Source organism: Phaethon aethereus (genome assembly GCF_964289735.1).
Source record: "Phaethon aethereus genome assembly, chromosome: 1".
Taxonomy (NCBI): Eukaryota; Metazoa; Chordata; class Aves; order Phaethontiformes; family Phaethontidae; genus Phaethon; species Phaethon aethereus.
Window position 1 is genome coordinate 136,203,556 of NC_138575.1, and position 19,270 is coordinate 136,222,825.

At 43.5% G+C, this 19,270-nt stretch overlaps 1 protein-coding gene across 1 annotated transcript in view; it reads left to right on the forward strand.

Moving 5' to 3' along the window:
- Nucleotides 1-359: 359 nt before the first annotated feature.
- Nucleotides 360-19,270, forward strand: part of VEGFD (vascular endothelial growth factor D) — a gene marked incomplete at its 3' end in the record, with an annotated part of 30,854 nt that continues 11,943 nt past the window's right edge. Inside the window, exons 1-2 of the mRNA XM_082003905.1 lie at nucleotides 360-575; nucleotides 18,387-18,597. Coding sequence (XP_081860031.1) covers nucleotides 486-575; nucleotides 18,387-18,597 — 301 coding nt within the window. The 5' untranslated portion in view covers nucleotides 360-485. The remainder of the gene's footprint in view (nucleotides 576-18,386; nucleotides 18,598-19,270) is intronic.

Below are 19,270 nucleotides of genomic sequence, written 5' to 3' on the forward strand. Positions count from 1 at the left end.
GTTGGATTACAGCTCTCGAGCTCAAAACATTGGCTATTACACTACCATCTTAAAAGCCTGCTGTAACACGGAGCACAGAATAGAGCAGATTTCTTACATTTTCTGGACCACAGATGGATTTCGAATGCCTCTCTGTGTCTTGATGGAAGATAAACTTCATTAACTGTAATCCGTACCTGATCGCTTGTGAGCGTGTATGTGTATATATACAGATATATATCTGTTTAAACCCTTATCATGATTTTCTTTCATGTGTATCTAAAATCTGCTCTAAGAAATGACATTCTCTAGATGAACTTACAATTGTTTTGAGCAGCAAAGAGCCAGATATTTACTCTCAGATGTTGGAATCTTTTGTGAGTTTATAAGAGAAATTCTGGAAGCTTTTCTTTTCTGTACTGGTGATAGAGAAATGCATTTCGAAACAGACGCCTCTAGCTGTATGACGACGACTGCGTAGTAACCTGTGGATTTTAAACATCAGAATGTACAAACCGTGGGCAGCTGTGAATATTTTCATAGTTTCTTTTCTACAACTGCTGCAAGGATCTGACTATGAGAATGGATCTGTGAAGGTAGGTGATCTTTATTTACTGTCATTCTCAATAATCCAAATTGCCAAGAATTACATACATTTAATGTGCAAGGTGGTGGTCTTTTTACTGTTTTGGTGCTCTTTTTTTTGTGTGTGTTAATGGTTTAGTTGCACAGATGTTTAGTATCCATAGAGGAAGGACAATCTATAAAGAAGTTAAATCCATATTTGCTGTTTATTATTTTATGCCTTTTTACTAGTTATTATTAAGTACTTGTTGTATACTTTGTCCTTAAGTTAAACTTCTAGTGTCAGTCATGCAAACTAAAAGCAAAATCTAAACAAAAATGCAAGTCGGAGCATTTAGAATACTTGTTAAATACGCTTTTTTATTTCAGGTATTTATAATTGCAGGAATTAGTATTGAAAATTTTCCTCTAAAAGCACGTGTTCATCAGTTGTTCACTTGGCTGCCAGAAATCAGAGAAACGTTTTTCTTTGTTTTATTAGGAGATGTTACCCAGAACTTTAAAATAAGCAACAACAAGTAATAGTAGAGCACGTTGCCTGGGAATTAACCTTTCTTCTGAATGTAATACATGCACCAAAATTTAAGCTAAAGCCTCACCTTGAGAGTAGGATTTTTCAGATCTGACTTTCTGAGACAATGTAAGAACATCCAGGACAATTACTTAGAAAAATACGAATAAAATCTGGAACAAGTTTCTACATGTGCAGTGGGTCCAAAAATGATTAATTCGGTGTGTGGTCCAGATCAAATTATTTGTTTTTCACTAACACGGCAAAACAAGCTAATATTTTTGTTTTCACTTCAGAAAACCTCCCGCTTGCAAGAGATGACCACACACTAGTCTGTGAACTGCACTGCAGGCTGACCTGTGTTTTCGAAAAGAAAAGCTAAGTTATGTGCTTACTTGCAGGCTGCTGTTGCCAGCACGAGAAGCTAGCAGCGGTGAGCGACATGTGCCTCAGGGTGACTAAGGACTAGCCCCTTTGCCTGCTCGCCATTCACAAGCTGTTAATTTACAACCTCAGCAATCAGTTCTTTGAAGGCATTAGGACCAGAGGAATCAGTCTTGTATTACCTTTATGCACTGCATGACAAATCGCTGGTTTCTTACGGGTAGGAAGCACTTTATTTAAACCAGAAAGCGCTTTCTAATATAGAATACCACCCATTGTGTAATTGGCAGTGATGATAATTCTGTCCTCGTGTGGGACATAATTCAGCATAACAGTCAACCACTAGTTAGTCCTGTAATTAAATTTTGAAACCATATCCACTTTGCCTAGAATAAATGCAAGAGCTCTTCTTCCTAATTTAAACTGGTTTATAGTTTATTCACTCCGATAGGATTGTCCATCCAACATATGTACATCTGTAATTGTTTTCATTGAAATTTGGCTACCACTCTCAAGCAGCCAGCTTAGCCACAGGGTACTGCATATAATAACAAATCACTGTTAGTTTCCAAGACTATCCTAAAGGTATCGTGTAGATCAGACTAAAAAGGGTTGTGTTTCACATGCGTTGGCTGCTGATTGCTGCAAGGAGAAGTCTGGTTTTCCGCTTGTTCTGGCTTTTTCTGTGTAGACAGAGATTTTTGGCTAAGCTGTTGATTATTTTTCTTTTAATGTTTTACATGTTGTTTTAGCGTGTATGACCTGTGGGCTTTTGTGCGCGTACATATGTGGATATACCCCGCAAAAAGTCCTTTTTGTTACAGTGTTTAATGGTACACGGGGTTTTGAACACAGAAATTAAGTACTGCATTCACCTACCATACCTTATTCTTTTAAAGTTCTTTAAGATCAATGGCAGTATTGCCTGGATAAAAACCACGAGGTCAGGATGCAGGTAATATGCAATTAATGAGACCCAGGAAGGATTAACCACCAGCAACCTGCTCTCACCCCATTTATATGAGTTCAAGTAGCTGAGCTCTGCCCAGGACACCTGAAGTTTTAAACCTGTTGATGGTTTAAACTTCAGCTGGTGCGTGTCATATCATGCCACAGAGTTTCAGGGGGCTAAGGATTTAAGTACTCTCTTACCCCCTTTCTGCAAATACCCTAATTAATGCCGTGAACGTTAGGAAGCTTATGTGCAAGCTGCCGTGATCCAGCAAGTATCTCCATTGTGCTTGGCTTTTCCCAACCCTTCAGAAAGGCCATCCTCTTCCAGATGGTAGGTACAGATAGAGGAGTCCCTTTTCCCGCCATGTGCACACCAAGGCTGGCTGTCCCCTGCCCGTCAGGCCCAGCTCCTTCTTCCTCTCTCCGTTCCTGACCTGTTCCAGTCCCAGCGTTTGACCCGTGGTCCCGCACCTCCAGGACTCAGGATCCCAGCTTCCCTGCTGGGCTCCCATTTGTGCTCTCTGTGTGCCACCCTCCTTCTCACTTGCTTCCTCCTGGGTGGGGATGTCCTGCTTCTCTCGCAGACCCTCAGGAAGTCTGTCCAAGTTCCTCAGACACAGCCCTACTGGACTCTTTTGCTTTCCAGTCATGTCTGACCATCATCCCCCCTTCCCTCCTCCATCGCTAGCTTCTCGCTTGGTCTCTGTGGCCGTGACTTCCTGGCTTTCCTTTTCCTGACCCCAGTTTCTAGTTCTGGTCTCCCCAGATGCTCTCAGCCTCCTCGGCCAGGTCTCGTCCTCTTCCACCAGTGTCCATCTCCTTCCCCTTCCACAGGCTGATCTGGCAGCTTCCTTTCCCAGGTTGCCTAACCCCTGTGGCCCTGAGGGAGAGAAAGGGCAGGTTCTCTGCTCTCGACCCCATGGGTTGGACCTGTGGTGGCCTGCACCCATTTCCTGCTCCGTTCCTGAAGGGAGTGGGGTCAGCACAGGCCCCATCTGTTGAGCATCTAGCTGCTAAACCCTGGCAGATCTCTGCTGTTGCTCTCTCAAAGGTTTTTGCATCTGGGTGGATTTTTTGCAGAGGTAGCAGTAGGCACATCTGGGCCAACAAAGTTTCCTCAGGTGTTAAAACTTCACATCTGTGATCCACAGGGGGGAAACGCCAGACGTTTGGAAAGATGAGATTGCCAGAAAATGTTTTTGCACGGATAAAGACGAAGCTTCATCCTCAACCGTGGTCAAACCATTTTGACGGAGAAAGCAAAAAAATTATTAAAATCGTTTTGAGGCAGACATCTGGTGTGGAAAGTTTCAGCCTGAATATCTGACGTCTGGCAATGTTAAAAACAACTGGAAAACAGTCTTATGATGGGAAGCGGTGGGCAGCCCCAGACTGGGACCGCGCAGCCGCGCAGGTGTCAGGCAGGGCTCCTCAGCCGAGCTCGCGTCAAGGCTGGCAGCAAGCCCTCTGCCTCGCGCACCAGCTGCTTGGTTCAGGATGCCAGCCTGACGTACGAATTCCTTGTTGAGCAATTAGATTTCCACATGGGTCTTCTGAAGACCGAGCATTAATTTTTTTTAGTGTTTTTTTTTGTTTTGGTTTGTTTTGGTTTGGTTTTTTTTTCATCAGGAAATGCTTAAAACATTCCTTATTGAAGTTTTGTCCTGACAGTCTTACGTTTTGGAACCTCTCAGCTAGGGAACCACAAACTTTGCTGTCTCTTTTCCTGCCTCTCCCCCACACATTTTTCCTCTCCTAGAGCGACGACAGACATAGACTATTTTTTCCAGAGTTTTAAAGTTAGATGTGAAGAGCTATGTCCTATATTTATCAGAGCTGAGGCGAATTTTTTGCTTTTAGCCAACGATCTGGCAGAGCTGCTTCTGCCTTCCAACACTAAAACTGCCTCTCTAATGAGGCTGCAAGGTCTTGATCTCTGAGAATTTGAGTCTCATTGCTCCCTGCCCTATTCTGCCCCTTATGTTATTAATAAAGCGTTAGGGGGAAGGCAAGAGAAAGGGACAACTGGTAATGCCCAAGTTATAGAAGACTCACAGCCTTTTCTTATTGCAGAGGTCTTCTCCCCATGGTGAACCGTCCTTTGGTTCATTAGAGAGAAGCCCTCAGCTGACAGGCCTGAGGAGTATCATTGAACCAGAAATCTGCTTTCCGATCAGAAGACCAAGGGTGTTAGATACGCTTAGCCCAGGAGGTGAACATGGCTGCTCTCACGCACTCCTTTTCCACAGCTAAACCTTTTTTACTTCTGCACTAAATATCAGTACAGCCTTGAGTGGTCACTTTTGCTCTAACAGATCTTCTTAAGTTCAGTAAACTTGTATTGCCACTGTGAGCTGGACAGAGGTGGAAGCCACTTTCCAACTGCAGCTGCTGCATAGTCCTTGTCCACTGGTGAGAGTGAAACAGCGCTTCCCTGTGATCCTCAGGCCTTGGAACACCTAAGTGGAGAATGCCTTGCCCTTGAGAAGGCAAGGAAGTACTGGAGAGCCATCACACCATGAGTGGAAGGAATCGGGAAGCTCTTTGCGCGTCTTCCTTCCTAAAGCCAGCTGCAGTCTGTCTGTCTGTAAAACCAAAACAGAGCTCTGCAAAGAAACCTGAGCAGCAGAGCTGGACGTAAGCTTTGTCTCTGTAATTGCCACGGACATTGGGTTTTTTTCAGATAGATCTACACAGCTCTCTAATAACCGCTTGCAAATGTTGCTCCGTTTCTAGAAGAGAGATTCTAACAAACCTTCTCTCTCATGGGTTGTCTTCCTCAAAGGCAACTCCTGAAAGTACAGCAAACTGCTCAACAGCTAGAAAAAGCAACTCTAAAGGTTGTTGGAAACAATTTCTCTGTTTAAACTAGACTTTTCATCCTCGCATCCAGCTTCCTTTAAAAGTTAGTAAACTCTTTTAAATACAGATTATGAAATTGTGGCTTTCAGAAGTATTTTATTATCCCAGCTTTGTCATTGCTGCTTCTTATTCTCTGTGATTGCCATGTCTGATAGGCACGATGAGCCAAAAATGTGTGAAAATATACTTGCTGCATTCCTGCAGAAATGATTGTTTGTGCTTTTTCTTCAGGAGTGGGAAGCTATGAGGGAGGTTGTGAGGAAAGCAAATTTGTTCTGACTTATCTGCTACTGCCTTCACAAGGTACAGTGAAGGATAAGAGAACAATTCTGTATTGTTGCCGTACCACACGGCATCTGTCCTTGGCTCTTATCAATTTGGAAAGGGAACTACTAACACACTGCTACTTTATCAAGAGCAGCTCTCACTCGTGAGAAATAATAGCAAAACAATCCCTCCCAGTTGCTCGTCCAGTCCAGTCCATCCCAGCGAGGATTGTAATGTCTGAGGATAGAGCAGAGCTCTGAAAAGTACGTCAGGCTGTTTAGATTAATAAGACACAGCATTTGAGAAATTCATTCTAATAGTCAGCTGTTTGAAATGAAGACAGCGCTAATTAAACTTTGACATCAGTCGTGGCTCACATCTGAGACTCTGTGAAACCAAGGGGAGGCAGGAGGGCAGGTTCAGAGGGCAGTGGAGCAACTTTCTGTTAATTTGTGGTCACAAGGCAACCAAAACAAGCAATCGGCTCAGGCTTAGCGAGTGTTGCTCGTCTCTGTTTTCTGCAGCATCCTTGCGCTTTCTCCCTCACGGGCACTTGCGTTGTTTCTAACCATTGATGTGGTGGTATTGATGCAGGCTCCCACAGGAGGCAAACAGAGAAATAAGTCTTCTTGAAAATGGAAAAAAACACCTGGTGTAAACTCTGGCTTGTGAGACCTTTGCCGTTGCGCCTGCAAATTTTTTCCTGATCAATACTGTCCCTACTCCAGACTACATCTGAGTATGGTTTACTTGTGAGTAATCTCCTGTGGACGCCATATTGGTATTTGGGAAGAATAAATAAGGTACAGTTGTTGCAGGCGATAACTCTTTTATTCTTATTCCCATTAAAAACCTTGTATAGTATTTTCTATCGTTATCACTAAATGACTGGGATTTGTGTATCTTCTAGACCTTTCTCTCAGGGCAAGTAAGTCCAGTTACAAAATCGGCCATCGCTGTTTCTTGGGCTTGGCTTTGAGATGCAGTCCCAAAATGACTGTATTGCTCAGCTTTGCTGGGGGGAAAAAATGACCTGAGATATTTTGCTGCAGGGAAGTAAATCTGGTATGATACCTTTCCTACAGAAACCCTTATTCCTTAGGAATTCCTTACTCCTTCCACTATGTGCCAGTCCCTTATCTACTTCTCTGCCTGCTCCCTACCTCCCCAGCATGTTTTGCAAATCTTCATAACTCTTGTTGGGATTTGAGGAATGGAGACAAAATGCTGTGTCCCCCCACTACAGCTGCAGAGACCCTAAATGAGCCCATGGGAAGACCAAGAAGAATTTGCTCTTTTTTCGATGTCCTTGTGAAAGAGATATATACGGGCTTCTGTATCAATGGATAGCAGAACAATTGAGGAGGGTATGTTAGTTTGCTTGCTTTAAGAAAAAATTCAACTTCCTGAAGGACATCTGCATATTTTTCTATTTTCCCACCAAATGTGACTTAAAGTGTGCGGCCACTCAGCTAGTGGCAGAACGCCATGTAGGGTCCTTGCCACTTCAGCAGAGTCATGCTGAGTACAACGCACCTGCAGTTGAACACATGCGATTTGGCGATCCAGTGTGGGTGCCACGTGGCTTTGGAAAGGGGTGACTGCTCCCCTTGCTACCAAGATGTCAGGATGGCTTTGTCTGATCCGTACTTTCACACAGGAAGCATGCTGGGTTAGTTTTGAGAACTCATTGTCACCAGTTGCAGCGCAGTCACTATTCGCCTGCAGCTGGGGAGGGAATTCTATCTGAGTTGGGCTGAATTGCAAAAAAGTTGCATCATGTTACTGTATCGTATGTCACGTTGCACGTAGAGAATGTGCCATACAAACAGGCAAAACTTTTCACTTTAATTAGCAATGTGACTCAGAAACCACATTAGGATACTCTCCTGAACTGCTAGGGAAATATTACTTAAGAAAAATTACAATTCCAGGAAAATGTGTGCATGTGATTGGGGTAACATAAGTTCATTCAGTATTGGCAATGGCTTTGCTTTGTGAAGTGACATTTTGAAACCCGGCTGTCCAATTGCCTAGTCACACTTCAAAAACATTTATTAAAGTGTCTTGGGTCAAACACAGAAACCAATGAAGGCACTAATCGAAGGAACCTTCATCACATTAAAAAATATTTTCAAGTATTAAAAGAATACATAGTCATCTGATTTCATTCAGGTCTCTGTTACTGAGCCATTCCAACATCCGTGTCCAAACCCCAGTGACTTGCAGAGAACGGGCAAATAGCAAAAGAAAGTGACTACAGTCTGGACACACTCTTTGTAAACACATACAATATGCTATTTTTGACATGTGGACCCTGTCACAGTGTTAGACTAGCACCTAACATTGTGTATGATGAAGTAAGTGCTACGTAACGTTTCTAGCTGTGCTCGGTACTGAGCATCATGGCTGCCTGAACAGGTTGCAGCAATGCAAGATGGTACGAACAAGCTTATAAGTAGAGGCTCAGAAAACATACTGTAAGACTCCCAAAGGTGTCAGTATCATTTGGGATATATCAATGAATTACCACCCTGGACATTTATGACAATCCATCTGTGTCCTTCCACTGACCAAGCAAATTTACTTTGTGCGATCACCGTAGGAGGGACCTAAAGGTAAAGTCTCAATGTAGATGACTAGGCTTGAACAGGAAGAAGCTCCATACCAATGTAGACCTACTCTTTTCTTCCATCTGCCCGTCCGGCTTTTCCATCGCTGCCGGCAAAATGATGCGCAGCAAATGTTGTTACCTTCAAAACCACACTTCAGCTGCTGTGAGGAAGTTTCCTATGAGAGCCAAAAGACCCGGCTGTGGGAAGAAATATTTGTTTAACGAGAGCTGTAGTTCATTCTCAAAATGTTTGCTGGCTGGAAAAAATCCTCACACATTTTGGTGTAAAGATCTAGCTAAAAGTATATAGTTGTGAGAGGTATTTTGATAAAATATTATCAGTCTGTGATTGCTGTGGGCAGGAAAAAGAATATTAAATATACTGGGATTTATGCTTTCACAAAATCATGTACAATTCTGTTGTTTTCAGTTCTTTGCTTTGAATATTTTGGTACGTTCAAACCAAGAATACAGCAACCAAAACATCTCGTCTCCAAGGATTTTGATAATGTAAGCATGCTACTAAAGTGCAAGAAGTCTGATTTGTTTGCTGTAGCACCACAAAAGATCTATTATAGTTCAAAAGGCCATTCAAAATATAAAACAGCTGTTCTCTTGAAGCCATAGGATAGCTAATATGATTTACTTGTAAAAACATATAATCTTCAGCTAAAGTAGAAGCTGTTTTATCACCACTTTGACCACTAAGTTTAGGAAATGGGTAATTAAGTCTCCTGTCTTCACTGGAAGTAAGGCTGGAGCCCGAAGAGGGAAGTCTGGAGGGAACATTTTACCACACTGAACATCAGAGGTGGAGCAGTCTAGAAGTTGCTTCTCCTCCAGTTTTGGGTCTTGGTCAGATGACGTACTGACAAGAGTTTAGCAGAAGAGGCCCTCAAACATCACATCTGTATCAGTGAGAAGTGTGACAGTCTCAGATAAAGGTCTCCCTGTCAGCCCCCTGCCCCCTCAGACAACACCTGGTCAAACTATTAGTTTCACCATTTTACACTCCTTCCAAACCCACAAGTAACACAAGTCAGTCCTTTCTGTGCTCTGGCAATTCTCTACTGCTCTTCTTACGGGCCAGGGCTCTATGCGGTTTCTTTTTCAGCAGCCATGACTCACAGGACTTCAGGATGAAGTGCTGGATCACACAGTCACCCTTTCCTGAGAGGACACATGGCCAAGGCCAACACTCTCTAACTCTTGAGGCAGACAGGGGAGAGGTTTCACCTAGGCTGCGGGTGGGGGAAGCAAAACTTTTTTCCCGTGCCTGCTCTTCCATTCTTGAGCTTTTTCTGGGCAAGCAGGCACTGATGAGGGTAGAGAGGTGACCTTCAGGCTTTCCACTCAGAGTACCATTTCGACCCCCGCCGGCACAGCAGGAGCAGCTGTCTGGGCATTACAGCCAGGAGATGCACATGCCTATTTTTGCTGGGAAGGGTTGTATGGAGTCTCCCTTCAATGCAGTTGCAGAAAATGCTCTACTAGTGGGCACAGCTGAAAATATTAGCAGGCAAATCAAGGCATCAATTTTCTGACGCGGCTTTGGACGACAAGAAGTGCTGCCCTGATACTTTGCCTCTGAGCCCCAAAACTCCAACTTCTTTGACTGTTTTATGTCTGATGCAACCCTACGGTTTCTCAACTGTAACACAGTCCTTACTAATTTTATATTTGGGGAAAGAATGTTTAGGCCATTTTCAATCTCTTGAAGAAGAAATTCAGCCCAGTTATTTATTTTTTTGCTATATACTTGATAATATAGCTGTACACTTTCAATACAACTCTCACTGGAGAATGCACACTTTTAAAAAAGTGACATCTGGAAACCTGCTTCACAGGGCCTAAACTTGTCCCCACCACAAGCAGCATGTCCCTCCAGGTTATTAATGCTGTAACTGTGATGATCAAGATGAATGTTCAGTCTGGGTAAGGCAGTGCACTGAGAGAGCCTAAACCTTTTCCTAAGTTTGAGAACAGATTTGAGTATTTGTTTAAACCATCACCTTTTGAAGGTGGAATGAAGCACTGCATGCTCCTGAAACTTCATCCATGCTTCTGATAATGATGGCAAAGACTGTAACAGTCACTGAAAAATCCCACGACAAGCCCATCTATTTCAGGGAACAATATTAGCAGGAATTCAAAATATCTCGTTGTTTTGTCACTGTGATCATGTTCACTATAATTAAAAATAGCTTATTTGTGCAGTAATAATGCATAGATAATCATGCTTCCAGAGGAGATACAGTCAGGGATGGGACTTCATATATCAGAAATTGATAGCTGACAGAGAATCAAAAGTCTGATTTTATTGGAGCTGTTGAAAAGTAGATGTTCTTTCCCTCCTCAGAAATGAAATACGATGGTGATGATAAAATCAGTGCAAACTAGTATGTGTCAGACATGTGGTAGAAATAGATGCCTCATGCTAGATGTTTGTAGGGTGATGCCGTTGCTTGTTGATAAGGCAGTAAGTCACTCCTGCAAGCCTGATGTTTTCAAGCTGCAGAAGATTCTCTCACTATTTTACTACCCATTATGAGACACCCCAAGGATACAAGATGCTGTATTACAGACAGTATTTGTTACGATAATATTTGGCAATGGTTGAGCCCTTACTATCTTGAAATCACAGCCCATCACTGAGCAGTATGTTCTGTTTCCTTGGTATTCTCTTTGGATGAATGCCTTCCTCTGTTTTTTCTCATCTTTTACTTTGGTTGCAGACACCAGCTTAGGGATCATCTCTTTACTTTGTGTTTGTACCTGACCCCATACTCCTAGGAGCCACAATAATGCTAAAAATACTATTAATAATGATGAAAAACCTCAAAAGGAGTTCCTCTTACTGCAGAGACTCCACACAAGCTTGTCGTCCTCACCAGAAAAATGGTCAAACAAGAGACCTTCAGACACCATGTAGATCTTTGTGTTGGAATCACAACGGCAGGAGCTGCCCTGTTTTCCTGCCAAGAGAGAACAAGACTTTTCCACAGGAACTCCCTTGCAGTTCCCTGGCCACATCAGCTCACAGTCTGTGTGCTGTGAGCCGCAGCCCAGCTGGGCAACTACCCCATGTCTCTGAGGCAGGGAATGAAGCGCTTCCCTCTGTCCAGGCAGCTGCCAGTGCTGGCCTTCAGCCAGCCCCAGGTGCTTCAGACCTTGGTGCAGTTGCACTTCCTGGTTGTTTAAAACATTTGTGTACCTGGGAAAAAGTGACCGCTGTCCCTCACAAATAGCTTGTGCTTTGGATAAGGAGAGGGGATTTAATTTCATTTAACTGCTCTCAGTTGGGTGGGATTCAAGCCACCTCACTACAGCTGAGCTAGTGCCCTGCCGACTCCTCCTTCAGCATCAGCGGAGAGAAAGAGGAAGCTTGGAGGCACAGTTTATCCAACAGAGTTAGAGAATGAGATGAATGTGCACCTAATGGACCTATTGTTCTCCATTAACTATAATAGGAGTCTCAGATAACTAGTTCATATTCAGTCAGGTGAATGACCCATAGGATCAGATTTTTTTATTTTTAATGATCATAGGCTGGCAAGGAGCTGTAGGCACTCTATCACTGCAAGGTGAGCCCATAACTATGATCAGCTCGTACACTGTCGTAAAAACACATTGTGGAATTCATCGTGGAAGAAAAGGAGGCTATTTTCAGGTGTAGTACGCATAGCAGAAAAGTTGTTTGGTATTTTCATGTAGCGATGAATCATCTACCTAGCATTTAAACTGGTTTGAGTCTAGTTCTGAGAATAGCCTTTGGGCAGCACTGGAACGGGGAGAAGTCAAATTTTGGTTGCGTCAAGTCTTTGTCTTCTACATGACTTCTCTTGAACTCAATGCAGCTGCTACCGATGCATTAAGCACACAACACTCACATAAAGGTTCAAAATGTCCTCATATGCTGCCAATACTCTTTGTTGATGTCCATGTGCCCTCACTTTGTGATGAAACTTCCCCCCCCCCCAGATTGGTTAATTTTGAAAGATTTAGTCTGAACTTAGCTTAAACCTGTTTGGCCGTGTTTGTGATACAAAGGCATTAAGAGAATCATCACTCTGTGTTATGCAGCTACAATCTGCTTTCCCTGGCAAGATAAAGCCGTTACCTTCTTTTTATTGCTTAACCGCTGGGAGGATGGATCATAAAACAGTGCAAGGTTATTGAGAGGTTCCTTAATCATTTGTCCTGGCCCCAGACGCAGTGATAATGTTGAAGATTTCCATTGGTATTTATGCAGCACTTGCCACAATAGTATCTGTGACCCTAACTCAGAAAAACATTCCTTTTCAGAAGAGCTCTTACACATGTTTAGCTTTAAGCAGAGGTTTATGACCCACTGTGGATAAGGACTGTGAGGCTGGGGCTTAAGAAAAGTAGTCATCTGTGTAAGCTTTCAGGATGTATCTCCAGGGTCTGTGGGTGTGCTTGAACACAGAGTGAAATGCAGGCAGGACTTCAGATCGAGCAAAATATGGATTTCAATCAACCTTTATTTTTGCCTTCTCATGGACACAAAATATTATTCACTATGCGTCTGTTTTCTTAAATAAAAATACTGATGGTTACTGATCGCCTTGAAAAGAATTAATGTTGGGTCCTAGGCATGTGTTTGTGCTATAAGGTCCTCAAAGAAATACAGGAGTTTAGTGGGCGTTTCTTTTACTATCGTATTCTCCACATCTTTCCTTCGTTGTTCAGAACATCTCCAGGAGATCCTGAAACACAGCATTAATGCAAAGACCATCTGTGTCAGGCTGGAAAGAGCGGCACATGTCAAAAAAGGAGTTCTGCAAATGTGGGTTCTGCTGACTCACTCGGACATCAGTTTGAAAAGGGTACGGTATTTTTTCTTAGGCAAGAAACCTAGGAGCTTGTCAAGGATGGAGAAAAGGTGCAAACTGCTGAGCTGCAGCACTTGATAGGAGAGGGTCAATACTGATTGTCAAGAAGGGGCTCAGTTTGAACAGTACAGACTATGCACAGACTGTGCATCCATATGACATGATGCATAAGCAAAATATTTGGCTAGCATAAATTGACGGGGTGATGAACTCAGTGTCTGACTTAAGCTAGCGTCCAAGGTGGGAAAGGCCACTCAATGTACCACTGCTTTTTTCTTGTTCCTTTCCAATGTTAACTACTTTTAGGGTTTTTCTGGCATCTGAGATTGCTAGGAAGATGATAGATAGCCCATTATGGTTTCTCTTGGAAGGACAAAAGTTGCAATTATCCAAAAATCACAATGGTAACCCATGTTATCATTTCCTGATGTCAATGATGTTGCTTATAACCCAAATAGAGGAAAACAGATATTCCTCTTCCAGTTGAGGGATAGTTTTGGAACATATGAGAGGTCAGTGTTATGAAAAACATACATCTTCATTAAATATGAATCTGATTTTTATCTCTGGATATGGGATCTATTCTTAGATAAGATACTTAGAAAAATTACATTAAAAGCAGCAGTAAGCTGAAGAGATAAGAATGAACTAAAACCTACTACTTTGGTATTTGTTATTGATGAGTTCTAAGCAAACATTTCTTGTAGACAATAGCATTATGTATTTGGTTGACTACAGGCTGTACATTTATGGGTACTGAACGTTTAGGACATTCGGAGCTTTCCAGTGATATGGCTCCACACAGGTAATTTGTTCATTTTGGGAGCAGGTAAAGGACATTGCCCGGGCCCTTTGCCAATGGCTCCTTCCCTACTTTTTTTCTCTCTCAAGCTTTAATGTATATTTGAAGCTTTCTGGGTCCAGAGATCATCATTTTGCTACCTACGTGAACCACGCCGAGTGCAGTGAAATCCTGGTCCACATCTAGGTTGCAGCCATTACAATCAACAATTCCCACAACGGTGACAGCTCACCCCAGCTGACTACTAAACTCTGGGTCAATATAAAGGAAGTGGAGTGAGGGCATGACAGGGACAAAAATGGATGTTCTTCTAAAACCAGGAGGCTGAACAGCTCTGCCTGAGGTAGGTCTCATTAGACCCCCACCTGGCAGAATATGGGGAAAGGAGTAAAAATAAACAACATCAGAGCACAGTGGGATCCAAGCAGTACAAGATGATAAGTGCAGAGGATGGCAGAGCAACCTGGAAGCAAGGACTGTAGTTATCAGAGAAAGCTTAAAAAGGGAGGTAGGTGTATCTGAAAAGTAGGAAATAGCATGTGCAGATGAATATAGTCAGGGCAAGCAGACAGGTGACAGCTCTGTTCCTCTTGCTTTTTGTGAGAAGATGGATCTCCCAAAAATGTCAGTGGAGGTTTGACCTCTCTGCGTGCTTCCACCAGCTCCCCTGCTCTGCGTCCGAGTGGGGAGCTCCCCTCCTGTTCAAATGCTGTTTTTAACTGTTGTCCACTTGATACCACTGTGAGAGCGGCTGAAGTCCTTGATCATCACATCAGAGGTAGGTTTGGGATGCTGTTGAAACTAACACCTTCCTCCAATTTCACTTTTTGAAACATTTATTCACCTTTCTGTGCAAAGCTGCACTCTTCTAAGTGGGGCTTTTCAGTCAGCCAGGGTATGTTTGTCTATATCGAAACAGGGCTTGAATTTAAACTGCAGTATATGAAAGAAGTCTCCACATCTGTGTGGTGCTAGCAGCCCTACGGCACATCTTCTACGGTACTATCCAAGACTGTAAGAGGTTCTGTGTTTTCATTTGATGCTTTCAAAACAGGATGACCAGAAATGAGTGCTTCGGAAGGATTTCGTGATGACGTGCTATTCAGTGCTGCTGTGCCATAGCAAGAGGGTGCCCGACTGAAGCAGTTCATTCTGTGGTGTCTGAGGATGTAGGGCTCTGTCCTGCTGGTGGGGATGATGCACTCGCCATGTTCTTTTCATTTTTTAAGCTTTTAGTTTTGAATGTTTTTAAGTTGTAGAGATCTACCTCTATGGTTAAAGTGTATGGTTAAGGATGAGGGACGTCTTTCTAGATGCTGAACAGTCTTCCATGCTCTAGCAAATGTTTAGAAGAACACTTTAGGCAAGAGTATTGTAGCAGTTTCAAAGGAGTCAAACCAAACACATAAGGTGGTATTCACTGTTCCTGTTTTGGCGCTTAGGTATATTGGAACAAAATTAGGTGCTTCTCTTCAGATGTTTTATATCCCAGATAGCTGCGGTGAGATTTGTTTGACCAGAGATCCACCACACTGATACCTCCTGTGATCTGGTGAGCCTGGGTTTGCTGGGCAGCCAGCAGAAAGACTTTCAATGTGATTTCAAATTAATCATGCTCTAAAAGTGTCTGTATTTCTCTGCCTTGGCTATAGAGGGAGCTGAGAATGACTAGCTCACAGACAAAATAGATATCCACACTGTAAAAACCTACAACTATTTGGGATTCCCTTAAAAGCTAGCAGTGCCTTCAGCTCACTGTCTTGCCTCGCATCAGCAGTGCTCAGAGGGAGAGACTGTACTTTATCTCAATGCTGCTGCTGTTGTAGGAAAGAGCATCAGGAAACTCTATACTGGATAGGGATTCATGTAAAAAAATTATCAAGTCAGCTGTAAAATCTGTTCCCTCCAGGAAGAAGTCAAATATAAGAAGACAATTATTCTGGCATTTTGATGGTAGGCAACTGGTGATCCCATCAAACTGCAGAGCTTGGATAGGTGTTAGGAAACATGAAAAGAGTAGAGGCAACAGATTTGCTTCAGGGTTGAGTAGCCCAGGCAACGCTGAGCTGGGCTAGAGCTGACAGAGAAGTGATAACTCAGTTCCAAGGGCTCCGTGTGAGTTTTGGATGATCATGGTTTAGTTAATTAGGATACATTTATGATGACCGCAGAGTGAATTCTGTAATGAGTACTACTCCTTCCATTTCCTCTGACCGTCCTTCTCCAATTTCCAATATGAAAATCAGTAAGAGAAGGAACAACCTGCACACATAGGCAGGCTTTGTGTCAATACTACTATGATGCATCAATATCAAAAGTACATTTTTTTTTAGTTACCAGAATTCAAATCCTATTGGAGGTGCCTTTTTGATATAAAAATTACTTCTACTAATACTAGTTGTATTTTCTTTTCTATACCATAGTACTTGTGAAGGCATAAAGTTAGTTAATTTCAGTGTATTCAGTCCACATTAAGGAATTCATATAGCTTTAAAAATAAAAAATCCTTAAAACAGTACAAATTCTTGCTTTAGATAAACACAGTCATCTTTGCTTACCATGAGGAGGCACATATACTTTTTCTGTACTCTTTCATTTTAGATTTAAAACTTATTTTCCTCATATAATAATCATTAATAACAACTCTTGATATTTAAATAAAAGTAATGGAAAGGCTAGTCCAAAACTACTGAGTCTTACAAGAAGTGTAGGAATATTTACAGGTTCCCTGTAAATTCAGTCTAGTTTAGAAGTCTTGGATGTTGATTCAGCTAGAACATCTTTTTACCGCAAATAGAGAAAAAAAGTCTTGTTAACGGTTAATAGAGTTCAGTCTTAATATCTTTGGTCCCATTACCATGCCAGCGCTAGTCCTATACTCGCATGTTTTGCAAGGTCAGGGGACAGTTTGTGAATGGGAGTGGATATAACCTGCGGTTCTTAGAACAAATAAGTCTTGACGCGTTAACCTCAAGCTGAATTTCAACTTTCCTAGATCAGCAAAATTCTGGGTAGCTTGTTTGTAAAACTATCTTGAAAATCAGTTACTGGTGCTAAGTATTCACATTCCTTCTAAGTTATTTGTCTGTAAGTATCGAGATGGGCTTTCCAGTTTTCACCACATATGACACGTATGAGAAATCATTCACCTATGAAAAACAGCCATCTCTATAATGAAACATGGCAGCTTGCTAAAGCACAATATAATGTTCTGTATGGGCATACAAGAAGAGCAAATAACTTATTCTGAGTTAACTACATAGGGAATTTTAGGTCAGTGGAAGGTAATTACCCAAAAACGAACTTGGCCCGTATGTCCAGGCTAACATCTGTATCGTTGCAAAATAAATGCCACAGATGTTTTTATAACAAATAACAGATGCACTCAGTGCCTGGGCTTCATATCTCATCTAAAAATGCTTCTCTCATAGGTGACCCTTTCCCCCACCCCTTCCCCAGTCCTATACCGAGCACTTGCTTGCTACCGGTTCAGACTGCAGGCTGCTACACACCTCGTCGCCAGCTCCCTATACATCAGCTTTGCTTTTAAGAACTGGCATTTTATTTATGACAGCTGGCACTGCAGCCCTTTATTTGCAAGTCGAAAAGTACAGTCAACTGCATGACCAGAGAGTACAGCTGGGAGCACCAGCCCAGTGCAGCACAGCCATTGACAAAGACAACCTTTTACTTGGGTTGGAGGCAACAGTTTTCAGCAGATCTGGTGAGTCAGTGGAAATAAATACTCAATGTCTTGATAAGGGCACAAACACAGACGTCAGAAAGAGGCAGCCAAAGAAACCAGAATTGTTATGGGGTGCTGTGCAATATTAAGTTTCTGTTAGACAGGTATTGTTTAAGCGAATAACAACTTTAAACCGATGGGGTAGGTCTTTGCAGGGAGTGCTCTCCCGTGGGAGCGGAGAACGGTCACGTCCATCAGGCAGCTGGAAAACGCAATGACCGCGCTAACGCCGCTGCACAGCCACGGCGCTGAGGCTGGGCTTGGGGCCGCTCTGGCTGACCTGGGCACGACCCAAAGGGTAGTCAGGGTGGGACACGGCAGGTGCACTTTGCCGCACCTCGAATGCTGTGTTTGCCGGCCACGTGGATGAGGCCTCGTACTTAGGGCAGCTTCCGGCCGTATCATCTGCCCTCGGCGCGCTGCCTCATGGCTGGCGCCGGAGTTTTGGCAGGCGAGGTGGCTTGCTGCCCAGGCCCACGGGTTGTGCTCGCCCGCTGAATCATTCAGGTTGTCTGCAGGGGCGAGCCGGGGTTCACGCTGGCATGGCAGGCCAGCTCAGGCACGGCAGCGATGCCGTCGGCGCCTGCCAGCTGCCCCGGGGCCCGGGGGTACGGCAAAGTCTGCGTTTGCCAAATAGCTCTGAGGGCTGTGGTGGAAAGGGCGAGGAAGGGGGTACCTCCTCTTCCCAACTTATATGGGCACAAATCTTGCAGATCAATCTGGTGCCGGGCACTGCCAAAGCCCGGGACACCTCTGCGTGCTCCGTGCGCTGCACTGGGGACAGGCTGTAACGGTACTGGCTTTCTGACTTCCCCCTTCCCCTCCAGAGGACATCGCTGTCAGCGTTGGAGCGGTCAGAACAGCAGATCAGGAGAGCATCCAGCCTGGAAGAGCTGCTTCGCATCACTCACTCTGAGGACTGGAAGCTGTGGAAATGCAGGCTAAAACTCAAGAGTCTGGCCAATTTAGACTCCCGCTCTGCATCGCATCGCTCCACCAGATTTGCTGCTGCTTTCTATGATATCGATACACTGAAAGGTAGGTGCAGGCTTGCGGCTGAGCCTGACCTCCGCTTCAGGACCACTGATTCTTGTGCAGCAAAGCGTTAAGTACCAGGGGTTTCCTAGAATACACCCGTTCTGGAAACAACAGGGCATTCATGGAAAATGACTTTGTATGAAAATATGTCAGGCAACAGCCGGAGTACGCCTCCCTGTTTTGTGGCCAAGTCAGGCTTATTGTTCTCGGCATACTCTCCGAAGGGAAGATGTATTATGTATGGATTTCTCAGTCCACCGAAAGGAGGGGAAGTCAACGTGCAAAGAACAGGTTGGAATGACCAGCCGAAGGGGTGGCCAGCAGCATTGTGCTAAACCTCAGAATTTGCTTGCAGGCGGAAACAAACGACCTTTACTGCAGGCATAGAAATCCTTTTTTTTATTAGGTGTGCTTTGATATAAGGCACTGCATCAGCAGCAGTGTCTGGGTGGGAGTTGCAGAGGAAGGAGGTATTGCCCTAAGCTCAATCTCTTTGAGGAAGCCTCTCCAGAGAGAAGTAGTAGATCCTGAAACAACCAACCAACACTTGAATGCGGGGAATTACAATCTATTCCCTCACCTGGAGCAAAAATGAGTATTGTTCCTTGTAGGTGAGATACTCAAGAGGCATTATATGTTCACAGATGTAAAATACAGGATCAGTTACTCTACT